Source organism: Thunnus albacares, chromosome 16 (genome assembly GCF_914725855.1).
Source record: "Thunnus albacares chromosome 16, fThuAlb1.1, whole genome shotgun sequence".
NCBI lineage: Eukaryota > Metazoa > Chordata > Actinopteri > Scombriformes > Scombridae > Thunnus > Thunnus albacares.
Window position 1 is genome coordinate 661,338 of NC_058121.1, and position 14,334 is coordinate 675,671.

General features: G+C 40.1%; 1 protein-coding gene across 1 annotated transcript; it reads right to left on the reverse strand.

Moving 5' to 3' along the window:
* Window positions 1–106: 106 nt before the first annotated feature.
* On the reverse strand, window positions 107–13,726 carry serinc1 (serine incorporator 1). The gene is made up of 10 exons (XM_044376886.1): window positions 13,578–13,726; window positions 11,139–11,300; window positions 9,008–9,201; window positions 6,731–6,810; window positions 5,583–5,720; window positions 5,013–5,182; window positions 4,370–4,460; window positions 3,749–3,890; window positions 3,380–3,604; window positions 107–1,164 (listed from the first exon to the last, which is right to left on the reverse strand). Exons 1-10 carry the CDS (start codon window positions 13,614–13,616, stop codon window positions 1,026–1,028), a joined length of 1,380 nt encoding a protein of 459 aa, XP_044232821.1. The 5' UTR covers window positions 13,617–13,726; the 3' UTR covers window positions 107–1,025.
* Window positions 13,727–14,334: the final 608 nt, after the last annotated feature.

The following is a 14,334-nucleotide window of genomic DNA, read 5'->3' on the forward strand; positions in this document are numbered from 1 at the left end:
TTCAGCCTTGATATCTCTTTCTGTGAGTTCATACTGCTGTCTGTGAAACTACAGGCCTCAGTTAGCAAAGTTCAGCCACACAGATGCAAGACACAAAAGACATGGATTCTTTTCCCTAAATTTTATGAAATGAGTTACAATATACTTTTACATGTCAGAGGAAAAATCAAATTAGGATAAAAGCACAGGTGTGACAAACATATACGAACACTTAATAAGTCTGTGAGAAACTACATGCTAAATATACCAAATAACTTACCTAGAAGTTTCAAACAATCCATTTCATTTTTACATTTAAAGTCAAAATTCAGAGCAAATCAGAACCAACAAAAACAGGAATGCCTTTGTTGTGTATGTGCTAAGGAGTGTGCAGACTGCAGAGTGAACAAACAGTTGATAGAGCTTTAACACTTGATAGAACTAGACTAGAATACCACACACAAACACACACTTAACAGCACTGCTTGTCTGTGATGGTACTAGTTAGTGATCTCTCGTTGCCACAGCTGGAGTCCTGCTCATTCATAATTCAGTTATTTTACATGTATCAGCATTTTCATATGTAACACTACAAAGTTCAACTGTTGCTGCGCACAGATCAAAACCAACCTCATAAAAGCTTTACATAGAGCTACTGTTTATGTCACATCAAGTTTCAAAGGAAAAGCATGCAACTCTGTCTTTAGTGAAAGAAAAAGTCACTAACTGGATTATACAGGATATATTTACAATGGCAACAGCATGGAGACCATTACAATGACAGGGACATTATAGGAGATGGGACTGGGCTGCAGTCAGAGCTGGGAGACATTTCAGAGATAGAACATCTTTGTTAGCTCTCCATTCATTGCCCCTGCAGGGAGGAAGCTGCAGCAGAGCCACAGCCACCAAACTAAACAATCCTGAATGTTCCAGCCAGTCTGAGCGCAGCCCCAGGGTTAGCTACCTTCTCCTTTACTGATTTTGCTGAAACAAAACACAGGTGCAGAGCATGAATGTGTATGAGCAGCAGGACAGCATGTGTTTCAGTCAAAGTCTCTGTTGACCAGCACCAGCGGAGCCACCAGCGTCCACACGTAGAGGGCGATGCAGATCCAGCTGGAGGAGATCTTCACCCACACAGATGGCCACTTGCTGGTCATGGCCTCGTAGTTGGAATCAGGGCTGCAGAGAGAACAGACCTGACTGAAGCTGGTATTTTTAATGTTGCTGTTCTACAGAAATGAAACATTTTCTGCAATTTACCTTCATTGTGTCCTGTGCTGGAAATGTATCAAAAAACCCTATCATCCAAAAATGAAACATCACGGTGAGAGCAACTTTATATGAGTCTACATGCTCATATCTTTATATCTGGAATAATAAATCACATACAGAACATCAAAGGGAAAGTGTCGGATCAATCCGCACACAGCTAAAGATTTAGATTTAACCCTTGATGATGGCCTTGTTTAATGTTTTAAAAAAAAAGTTTAAACCAGCAAAACAGACTACATACAGACAGCTTGTTTGTAAGAATTCGCTATTAGCTAAGCTAGCGCACTGTGGTTGTGTAAAACATAGGGGCAGTGGATGGGAGACTGCGGCCAAAGCAGATTGAAATATCACTTTTCTACATGTTTATGCTTGTCGAACAGGTGCATTGATAAAGTATTGGCTTTTTTACTTGTGAAGGTTTTCTTGCACTTAAAGTAACAAGCATAGTTGTCATCAACTCAAGTAATCTTCAAGTTATCTTCACTTGACCTGTGCTCTGCGTTTGTGTGTGTGTGTGTGTGTGTGTGTGTGTGTGTGTGTGTGTGTGTGTGTGAGTGTGTGTGAGAGAGAGACACACACACACAGAGAGAGCCAAGGAAAGGCTGCAACATGATAATAAATTACACCAAAATGTTAAAAAGTACCAATAAAAGAACCGGTAACGTCAGAGTACAACAATACTACGGTCTTATATAATTCAGCCCTGGGTCCCATTTAATACCAGGTGTCAGTACCCCTCCCCACAGAAAAGTAGGTGCACATTAAATTAAATGGCCATACCTTTGATTATTTGAGAAAACAGACACATAAAATCGATGCATATACAACCGTGGGAAGCTGGAACAAGTGTTGATGTCTGGAACAACAAGCATCTCTTTACTTTGCTGTTAAATAGTATACAAAGCGGAAAGGCGGTGGCAGAATAAAATCTTTTTTTTTGTATTAGCAGTAAAAATAAACGGACCTTGACGGAATAAATAATTCACTTTTGACAGAAATACGTCTGTAGATAGAGCTCTTGCACCCATGTGTCTTTTTAAAAGGGTCAGTTTAGCCAATTTATATAAAAATAATTCTCTTCCCTCTAGCTGTGACTCTCCAGACAGTTTGGGTTCATTTGGCCATCTTTGGAGATTTCTGTCTCCACTCAAGACAATGGAGGCGAATCAAATTTAGTTTGTGAATGACAGTGACATCATTCAGTGTCCATCACAGTCTCAACGAGAGTTCATCAGCACTCTTATGTGTTCCTGTCTTGACACTCCTCCTTTCTTTCTTTCTTTATTCTCACTCCTCGGGCATCTGTCCTCAGACAGGCTCATAGTACATAAGATCAGCCTTTCTTAAAGCCGGGCAACCAATTAAAAACAAAAAACAACAACTTGTGACGGTGACAATTCTTTCTACTTTCTCCAATGTGTTCTGTAGATGATCCAAATAACAAGGACACTGCTTTGGGACAGAGATGTTAAGAATGTTAAAAGTCATTTTTAAAACATGTGAGCACCACAAATGAAATCATTCACCTCCATTGTATTGGGGTGGAGGCAGACAAATAAAACCTAAATTGTCTGCATGGATAGATCCCACTAGAGCAAGGTATGAAAATACAGTGTGTGTTAAACTTTTTGTAATTTGGGTGAATTGATCCTTTTAACTGTACATGGTCTGTTTACTCTTGTGCCGTTTTATTCTGTGCCCCCCCCCCCCCCCCACACACACACACACACACACACACACTTAAGAAAAGTGTCATCTTTTCTTAATTTCACTTTGGCTGTGCTGGGAATCTCTGAACAGAATGTCACTGTCCATGGCTGAAACATTAAAGAGCCAGTAGGTACGTCCACTCGCTCAACACAATAGTTTATTTTGACTCAATCCCACACACACAATCCTGCTGCCAGACATATTCACTAGAGTGATATGATTCACTGGAATCAATCCACTGCTGAAAATAGTCCCCTACAAGTGCACCATTTCCTCCTGTGTGCATAACATTTAAAAACTATTTGATGGGATTTGTCAACAGTAGGAAAACTATAGACCAACACCTTTAACTGAATCACTTCTTACTGTGTGGCAGTACTATGATGTATGTCCTCTGCAGCGTGAGGCTTACCTGTACCAGTTGGTGAGTGTCATCATGATGTAAAGTGAAGCCAGGAAGAGCATGAAGTGGAAGAAAGAGTAGGAGTAGGTGACACCGTCCTTCTCATTGTCCACAGCTCTGTTCGGACTGCTGCCTTCCTCAAAGCTGTCAGTCTGCGGCCCGTCCTCAATCAGAGCAGACTCGTCACTGGTCAGAGTCAGCTTGTTCACCTGGGCGTTGGATGAATTACGAATACTGATGGACCACAGAGGAAAAGAGAGACCAGAGAGGACATGTGGTGCTGTCAACTTCTGTGTCAAACAACAACTGAGAGACTAACTATTCATCTGCAGGCTGGTTATTAACTGATGATTATTAACCTGCACAGGGCTTCCTCACCTGGAATAGAGGACACACATGAGGAATAGGATCAATCCCACAATCCCCTGGGCATCCCACCACTGAACCACATGGTCCTGACCTGTAGGACTGGTGCTGTTCAGCCCGATAATACCCAGAAGGCTCGGGTTACACTTCCTGTCTGTGAGACACAAATGAGAAGGAAACATCATTAGTAGATGACTTGAGTCTGTTTGTGGAACAGAGGTGCATTCCTCATAACAACAGCATCACACATACACACACATTCATGCCTTTTAATTCTGGTCTGACTGACAGTTAACTCATTCACTAGACAGTTTGGTTATGTCATTCATGAGGGTGATATCAAAAATTGATGGACAGTATGCTGCGCTAATATGTGTTATGACTTTAATCATCTTCTCAGGGCTAGATGTATAAACAATGCACAAAAAAACATTTCCTGCTACTTATTAAAACCAGAATGTGTTACCCTAACCCTCACGCACACTTCAGACCAGAGTGCTCATGGTGTCCTAGAGTGATTTGAGGGTGGTATGATGAGGTTAGCAGATAGAACAGATGGTTAAACATCGTCTGTTTAGGTTGCAGGGAATTCAAAGAGCTTCACAGTACAAACAGCAAGGTGAAACATTTTACCAGGCTCGTTGGTCATGGCAGACCAGGTCAGGTACATGGTGTACAAGGTGACCAGGGAGGACTGCAGCAGACCAGACCTGGGCTGAGACTCCTTCACACAGACAAAAACAGGCATCAGTGGAAAAACTCTTAACAACCAGAAAGACACAGCTGATGTCTTTATCCCTCACATCTCTCTGTAATCCATCCTCCATGTTGGTACCATCAGATGTGTGTGTGTGTCAGTCTTGCTACTGCAGTGCTGCACAACATCAGTTCTTAACATGTCCTTGTATGCTGATGAGCCTCACTTTGCCAGCTCAATATGATTCTGAACCACATATGAACAAAATTAACATTCTACTTCTTCAAAGACACCACACAGATAGTAAAAAAGTGAAAATTTAAATCTGAGTGAACCCACCCTTCAAACAGCTGATCCACACACATCCCTGACCGGGGTGCAAAATTAACTTTTTTGTCCACTGGCCAAATGGCTGATGAATGTTCAAAATTTTACCAGCCACTAAATAGATTAGATAATTAGAGTGAAGCAAATCTACCAGCCACTTGCATATTTTACCAGCATTTGGCTTGTGGCGGGTGATAATTTGAAGTCCTGCCCCTGACTAAACATGAGTGTAAAAAAAGAAGTGGTGTAAACCTGGATCTGAGGCAGGATGGACATGACGGAGGCAGCGACGCAGAGCAGCATGTTGATACTGATGAAGACCTTGTTCTCAGTGCAACCATCAGAGTGGGTATAGTAAACGTAGAACAGGACCAGTGACACCAGAGACACAAGGTAGTTGACTGCGGTGACGGACAGTAGAGCTGTGAACACACAATACAAGCTCATTACTTATATAGTTGGTGACATAACAGGACAGGCTTACTGAGAAGCACAATCTAAATAGAATAAATACATTTAAACTGGCTGTTTATAGGCTATTCTTTGTTTGATTTGATCCTGCATGTGTATGTATTAATGGGAAACAACAATAAATCTTTTTAAACACTTAAGAAATACTAAGAACTTGATAATGTTTTGCTGCTGATGATTCATTTCTGCATGATGTCATATGAAACAGTAAAATAGTCAATTTTACTACTTCAAACATGTTGTCTCCATGAGAGCTGACACAGCTGATTCGCTATAAATAACACTAAGTTCTTTTAAGGTTGTCACTAATGAAATTCTCCAATTCCATCCTTATGTTTACTATCAACATACCTGCATACCAGCAGCGAGAGTTGCCCTCCTCCATCTTCTCCACCCAGGACTCGTTCCAGGAATGGGCAAAGTCAATGAGTAAAACCAGCTGGATGAGGATGAAGCAGAAGGCGCCAGCCATGCCAACATAGAACCACACTGTGGAAAACAGTGACAGAGGACATGTTACTACAATGTCACTACTACATTTAAGATGTTTTAGGAACTTTTCACCGCTCCCTAAAACTGAGATAAAATCCAGATTAAGACATCAATCTGTCCAAACTTTACAAATGTCTGTGGGGATTCTCAGTCATCCAGGTTCTGGTTTATCCAGAAGGGCTGAGTCAGCAGAGGGCAACTAGACTCTAGGTCTTCAAGAATCTAAAACAAAACCTGCCAAACATGTTCTGTGACAACTAATGGCAATCAAAAGTGTATTTATTACAGAGACATATCAATGTTCAGTAAAACTCATGTATCTTGAAATCTGGTGATGTGCGTTTTCAGATTAACTAAAGCAGAGGTCGTGTCATGGCCCCGCCAACAATATACTGATTTGTATTTTAAATGGGTCATCAGTAAGCAAGGAAACAGTCCATATCAACATCTTTCAGCATTCAGCAAAACATGAAATGTGTGTGAGGTCGATATCTGAGTGCTGCTGACAGTCTGCAACCACAAGGAAATACAGAGCAAATACAGTTTTGGTTTCTGTTAAATTTTTTATGATCACCATCTTTTGTGCACTCTTTTATTTTCTCTCTCTCATAGTCATACCAAGATGTTTAGGTCTGAGTTGGACAAATGGAGGAATAGATGCCTCTTTATGAGGTGAGAAAATACTCCTAGTCCTTAAACTGATGAAAAATTTCAGAACCCATCAGAGTTTGTCCAGATGTTCTTCAGAAAACTCAAGGCTTCTTTGTTCATTAAATGGAGATACATGGTTTTGGACGGCACTAAATAGACAACAGGATTGTGTACAAACAGAATCTTGTTCTCTTCACAATGTTCATGTTGCAGGCATTAAATCTGTGACAACGTCATATGCAGGCTAATCCCTGTTAGACCCTTAGTCTTCTACATACCGTAGGTACAGATACGCGGTATTTCTAACACACCTATCACTCGAGAGAAGAAAAACAAAAATAGAGAAGAACAGTTACCAGTAGTGAAGGGACCCTCTGAGATGAAAAATGATCCAATAGTGATCGCAGCAGCTGCAGCAAATTTGAAGAACCAAAACCTGCAAGACAGACATTACTGCTATTAAAATGTCCCCTGAAACACCCCAACAGTTCTTACTATACAATATCATTTTGACTATCAATAAATCGTTCAAGGAATTTATCAAAAAAAATACCAAACATCCTCTTACTTCGGTTTCCCCAATGAGATGTTTTCTCTATTTTGTATCATTGCAAACTGAATATTTTTGGGTTTTGTACTGTTGGACAGACTGAATAACTGTAATGGACCTTTTTCACACTGTTTCACATTTAGACTAGACTAAAAAAACGAATTGAAAAAATAATGGGCAGATTAACTTACAAGAATAAGAATAATAAGAATAAGAATAAGAATAAGAATAAGAATAAGAATAATAAGAAGAAGAATTTAATTGCAGCCCTAGATCAGATGTTAAACAGTGAAAGTGACCCTCCAATCCCACTGGATGAAAGGCAGTAACTATAGCAAACCACATAGTGCAGCAGGTGTGTTGTTGCATTGTGTGAGGACATGAGACCCATGTACAGGTCAACAGCAGGTTGGATTTGCAAATGTAAATGCTGGTGTTGCTGCTTTTTAGCTCCAATAGCCCCACCTTGTGGTCATTAATAAAACACCACCATACTACTTATTAACTGCCATATCTCTTAAATGTAATATGTCATGGTAACCAAACAAGCAAAATTTTACAGATGGGGATGCTGAACAAGTCTGTAGTATTTTCAGCAATGCTTTGCAATTTCTTTCAGCTTTCAGCATTAACATGCATTTTCCGCAGGAAATGCATTTCTAGTTATTATTATTAAGGTTCAAACTCTAAGAGGGTAGAACCCTTCTATGATTGTGCTGGTTTATTATTATTTGTTTTATTCGGCCATAACTCAAATTGCCATGAGCTGGAACAAGCTAAAACCATGAAACTTGGCACAATAACTGGAAACAATGTGCATGTGCTTCACAGGAAATATGAGCCCAATCGGTCAGAAGGTGGCGCTGTAATTAAGGCCCAAAAATAACATTTCGGAAAGGCCATGCCCCTCACACTGTAAGTCTGACTAATTTGAAATTTGACACACAAGTCCAGCTCAGTGAGCTCTACAAAAATCCTCTTGGACCATAAAAGTCTGCCATGATGGATTTTTTGCTAATTTGTATAAACTGAAAAAACACTCAAATAAATAGAGCTTTTTGAATTTTGACTCAATTTTTTTAAATTGGTCTAGTATTCAGTGAGAGTGCTTCAGCCAGCAGCCGCAAAACAGGCAATAGAACCCCATCATAGTATGTCCATTAAAATTGCTTCTTTTTGCCACTGACAAGCTCAGATTGTTACTTTAAGTGTCTGACAAGATTACGGAAAGGACCATACAGACAAATAAAGTGTATGTCTTTATCTTTTGTTTGATCCTGTGTGATTGTTATTGTGTCTAACCAAGTCTCACTCAAGGAGAAGTCTAATTCTGAAATCTTGTGAGAGTTGAGTTGTTGACGCAATCAGCCAAATAATCAGCCATGACAGAGTTGGAAAGAGGAGTCCCGGAAGGAATTTGTTGTGTTGGAGTACAGAAAGTGTAGCTTAGTGTTATCTAAAAGATAAAAACATTTTATTCTTCATTTTAGTTCTCTGTATGGTCCTGTTCATAATGTTGTCACACACTTAAAATAATCTGAGCCTATCAGTGTCAACGACAAGTGGATGTACATTATATTGACAGGGCGCTATTGCCCCATCGGATTACATAGCAGCCCATTTCACAGATGCTGGCTCTCACTCAATACTGGACCAATTTCAAAAATTGTTGTACCCATTAGTCACTTAGACAGAAAAAGATGGGAAAATAGGGTCCAGGTTGAAAAATAACAAAGTTTCCTTTAAACTAGCTGAAGTGACTTTGCTCACCTTTGTGAAGCCTGAAACCCGCTCTTGGCTGTCCACAGCCTTAATGTTGGCTGACTGAGCTGCTTCCTTCCATTGGGTGCAAAATTGCCACTTGTGGCTACATTTTTATGTGGATTTGCATAAAGGGGTTTTCAGGAAACAGTGGTTTCCAGCAGTTCCATCAGAACAGATGATTCCTATTCACTTGAATGGGAAAGTGGTCTCAGACTTTTGGACCCCCACTGTATACATGTCTATATGTATATATGTATGTATGTATGTATGTATGTATGGATATGTGGTTGTATGGATGGATGGATGGATGCTGACTCACCCATTGTGCAGTGCAGCCCGGGGATCCTGGCTGCTCTTGACTTTGATCATGAGCAGAGAGAAGAGCAGAAAGAACATGGCCATGCCAAAGCAAACACGGTACACAGCCTTGTAGCCGACTAGCACGTCACAGTTGACATGACCCTCCACGCCAGGAAAGGACGAACCCATCCCTCCTTCACAGAAACCTGGAATCTACAGGAACACACAGACAGCAGAGGGTTTCATGCTGCACCAGTATATGTTTTATCCAAAATCACAGACTTTAAATCAGAAAGCTGGCATGCAACACAGAAGAGTGTCCTACAGTCCACTGAGGGGGCTACTTTGTATAAGCTTTTCCCCATCTAATCACTTTTAGGAAGTCAGTCTCCAAACCTTCACAATTAGACAGAAAAACTAACAATTTCAACCAAAGACATGAGTTAAAGCCTTCACTCCACTGAAACCCACAGTGAGAGTCAGTGACCTATTAATGAGCCTGGAATGCTTGAATAAAACATTCTACTTCACTGATAAGAATACCGATTAAGAAATTCAACCATAAATTTATTAAATTTATTTCAACCATATATTCTTCTTTATATTTTGATCTCCCTCTCGCCTCTCAAAAAATAGAGGTTCAACCTCCTCTGCCTCTATGGACCAGCCTCCACTGGTCTGTACTGTACATTTACTGCCAGACTGACAACTTACTACTAACCTTTTCCTCTGCTCCGCTCGCATCCACCGTCACTTCTCTGCTGCTCGCTCTTTCCCACTCGCTACGCAAACATACTACACAATGCCCTATTCCTTAACAGAGTTACACTACCAATAGTTTACGACACAGAGGTTGACTCATGTACTGAACAGCGCTGCACAGAGACTCCCAAACGCTATTAATTTCCGAATGAATGGATATTTGGCGTTATTTTTGGCATTAAAAATATTTTTTTGGCCTGGCGGGAGTTCATGTGATAATTCTAGGAGAAACACTGATTCAGTTAATGTTCAGTACGTTCAGTAAACGCTCAGTAAACGTTGAGTACAGTTAGACCCAGCAGTCTCCATTTTCACAGGTAATTTGTTAGTCTGTCCCTCCCGCAGCAAGAAATAATGGATTAATCCTGGAAAGCTATTGATGTAGCACTTTTCTCCTTATGAAAGTAACAAGGCAAATATTCGACCAATGAGAATTTAGTCGGACGAGAGCATATCGCCAAACTAATCGACCAGTCGACCAGCATACTACAAACCTAATGAACATCATGCTGTCTTGAAGAAGACTTGAAACTGGCGATTGAGACCATAAACTCATTAGAGAAGTTTTTACTGAGGTAATAAATGAAGTGAGAAGTTGGGTCATTTTCTCATAGACTTCTATACAAACAGACTTCTTTTTGGAGCCAGGGGAGTCATCCCCTGCTGGCACTGGCTTCACTTTCCAGAGTGGGAGATACCCGCTTTGTAATGAGTTATTTTTGTTGTCATCATATTTCTACCATGCCCACAGAGTAAGTTAAAAAACACACATGCAACTGAATGAGTGTGTGATGGTACTTGAATTACTGTTTCCTCAATTTTCTGCAACTTCTTCACAATAACAGTAATTACTAGCAAACATATTCAGCAGAGGAAACAAAAGAATCAATAAAAACAGCTAATACAGTCACTGCACTGTTGGTTGCTAGACCTGATGACAGCACCAGTAACATCCAAGAGAAGTCACAGCAGAGTGAAACACCATCTAATCTTTCCTAAGTTATTTTATTTCTGTACTCTCACAGTTGACTCTCAGTTTTAGGCGTATTTCATTATCAATTAATCTGATGATTATTTTCTTGTTTAACTGATTAACTACTTGGTCTGTAAAATGTCAAGAAAAACCTGAAATGCTTGTTTTGTCTGATTAACAGTCCAAAACATAGGTATACAGATAACAGTGATATAAACCCAAACACTAAAAATCCTAACACAATTAAAATGGCAAAACCAACTAACATTTGGCAATTGTGTTAGAAAAAAATTTACTTAGGATAGATCAATGATAAATACAAATCAATTTTCCATCCAATATCGATCCATTTTCAGTCACTGGAGTAATGATTATTTGTTTTAGCTGTAATGTATATAGTGTGTGTAAATGTGACCTTCTTCAGCTGCTCCTCCATGCCGGGCATCAACATAATACAGGCGATGCCCACTCCCAGCAGCAGGAAGAAGGCGTAGATGAGGCGTGTCACGGTGGAGTTATTTCCACTGGGACAGCAGCGACACAGCAGGCAGGGGGCGCTGCCACACAGGCACGGGACCTGCAGACACACACACACACACACATCAGTGTTATAATTATTCTTATTATCACATAAATAAGATAGCGATAGAGCTAGATAGAGCAAAATCAAGAAAGCTAAAACTTATTTATGAAGGTTGTTAGGTAACAGAGGGCAAACCGCTATCTTCCATTTGATAGACAGGGCCAGTCGTGTGCCTATCATGTGTCAGCAGACATTCAGGTCATAGAACAACACTTAAGTTAGCTTCCAATTCGGGGATAAAGGGAAAGTTAAGGGAAACATAAATATTGACAAACAGCTGATTCTCCATTTTTTCACCACTTACACTTATGAAAAAGTGTTCTACATCGAAGCAAAAGCCTTCAACACTGTTAAAATCCACTTTTAGATTTGTAAAACCTTTATTTTGCTTATGAAATCTAAAAAAGGGCAATTCCACTGATATTTCTCTATCCAGACAGGTTAATCCACATTAGACCAGGTTCGGATTGAAATCCACTATACTTAGATTTGTCAATCTGGACTATAATATTATTATTATTATTATTATTATTATTAATAATAATAATAATAAAAAGGGACATATTATGCTTTTGCTTATTTTCAGACATATATATATTTATAATGTCAGAATGTCAGATGTTCATGTTAAAATGGTAAATGGTAAATGAACTGTACTTGTATAGCGCCTTTCTAGTCTTCCGACCACTCAAAGTGCTTTTTACACTACGACTCACCTTCACCCATTCACACACATTCATATACTGAATGGGTACAGGGGCTACCATGCAAGGTCCCAACCTGCCCATCAGAGGAAATCTAATCATTTACACACATTCACATGGCACAGCCAGGAGCAATTTGGGGTTAAGTATCTTGCTCAAGGATACATCGACATGTGGACTGGAGGAGCTGGGAATCGAACCGCCGATCTTCCGATTAGTGGACCTCCCCCCCCCCCCCCTTTTAAATACTGTCATGATCTCATGATCATTATCTTATACTGCCATCTAGTGGTTTGCACTGAAGCCTCATCCTAAACAAAATCTTAGTTGTTGAGAGGGAATCGGCTTGCAATGTTTTGCTTTCCATGTGCTTATATATATTGTAGTATAATGTAGACAATTATTACAAATGTGATGGTGTTTACTGAGGCTGTGGGTACACAAGGTGGTGATTATTGTATGCATTTTAATCCGGTCTCATTTTACAATAAAAACAGCAACTTTCTGCACTAATTACTACTTTTTAAAAGTGCTCCCAAAATTTTGTAAATGTCCCAATTTTTTTAGACAGTGGGGGCAAATGTTGCCTCCCCAAATATTTTTTTAATTTCCTAAACTGGGTGCAGGCCATCATGATTTGTAAAGGGAAGGGAAAATTATTAGGGAAGAACTTGTTAACGATTCTTCAATTATCGGGGCGTTCCTGATTCGTTCCTCACTCGTTCCTTTATAACTACGCGCAGTTTCGTGCACCGTATTATAAAATATTACCATTTACTTTATTATTTAATATACATAACATAGTTTGACGTTGCTTGAACGCTGACAGCCAGGTAACGTCCCGGACGTCGGCACGACTTTCATTTTGGAACTACTTGGAACCATGACGGGACGTCTTGATGGGACGTTCAGACAACGGTCATTCGACGTCTCCATGTTTTGTTGGACTTTGTTGTGTGTGTGTGCGCATGCGAGCGTGTGCGTGCGTAGGGTAGATTACTGTCTGCCTCGCATGTCGCAGTAAACAGCCTGCTGACTGGTGTGCTGCCAGCAGCGGACTGATACTCTGTTGACATGCTGCGGTGTTGCAACAGCTACTTAACCTTACACTGGCCTGTTTTGTTGACACCGTGCTAACAACAATTACACACATAAACCATTAAATACACTCCAAAATGCTACACCAATAATGCAGATTTAGCTAGACTATGTCATCATTCAGCAAAAATAGGACAGTTCAGCGAGACTCGACCTGTTTGTCGTTATTTAGGTTAACGTTCGCTGGTTCCCAAACAAAGGCAGCCAACAAGAAGCCATTTGGCCCTTAAGTTTGCTTGCGTTGCTGTATGAGCCAATTATTAATCAAAATTATTAACTACAACCTGTGTATTTGGATACTAAACGAACAGTAGATGTGTTTGTGTCTGCCTGCGCCGCTGTGAATCGGTCTGGCCTGCGGTTTGGTGTAACTGCGCAGTCATGACAGCAGTTATAAAGACGAAGCAGCGACAAACTGGATAAAAATTCTGTCTACTTCACTTTCGATATGAAAGCGTGTGTCACTCACCCAGCTCGCCATGGAGCACAATCCCAGAACGGCTCCCATGATGGCTGATGTTTGTTCTTTTCTTGCCTAGATCAGAGATGGCTGCGCTTCCCAGAAGATGGATGATGCTTGCGCTACCCTGGCTTCTTCTTCTCTCTCTTCTAATACGAGGTTAGGAAGTTAAGATGCCAGTACACATGTTGCTGCCCTCCACAGGACAATACTGTATATTGACAGCAGAATAGTCTCAGTCTTCACCATAGACTGTCTTAATACGTACGAAAACTGTAACTTTTTGACAATTATACGTTTAGTCTTTTTCTTTCTTTTTCAGAAGAAAAATAAATGTATCTGCTATACTGATTGGAGGTCCATGACAGATGCTATTTTCTGAATGAACAGGGATCCAAAGTTTGATGCTACCCTTCATCTACATGTGTTCCAAAAATGAAAAATATTAATATTATGCAGACACAACGGACAAAACAATTACGGTTGTTGCACTTATCACAAACCCAGTGAGTTTTGACAAAGATGCTTTATTTTTACTATCAGTAGCATTATTGTAAGCAACATTGTTTACAGCAACTTCAATGTGCTACATCCAACAGGATACAAAAAAAGAGAATGATGAAAATCCTTTGTAAATGATCTAGGCAGGAAATTATATACAGTGAAGAACCAGAACAACTACAGCTTTATCTTCAGTCCAGTCCATCGCCCTGTGGTGTTTCTGCTGACAATCAAAGCCTTCCAACACAACAGAAGAAACAGACAA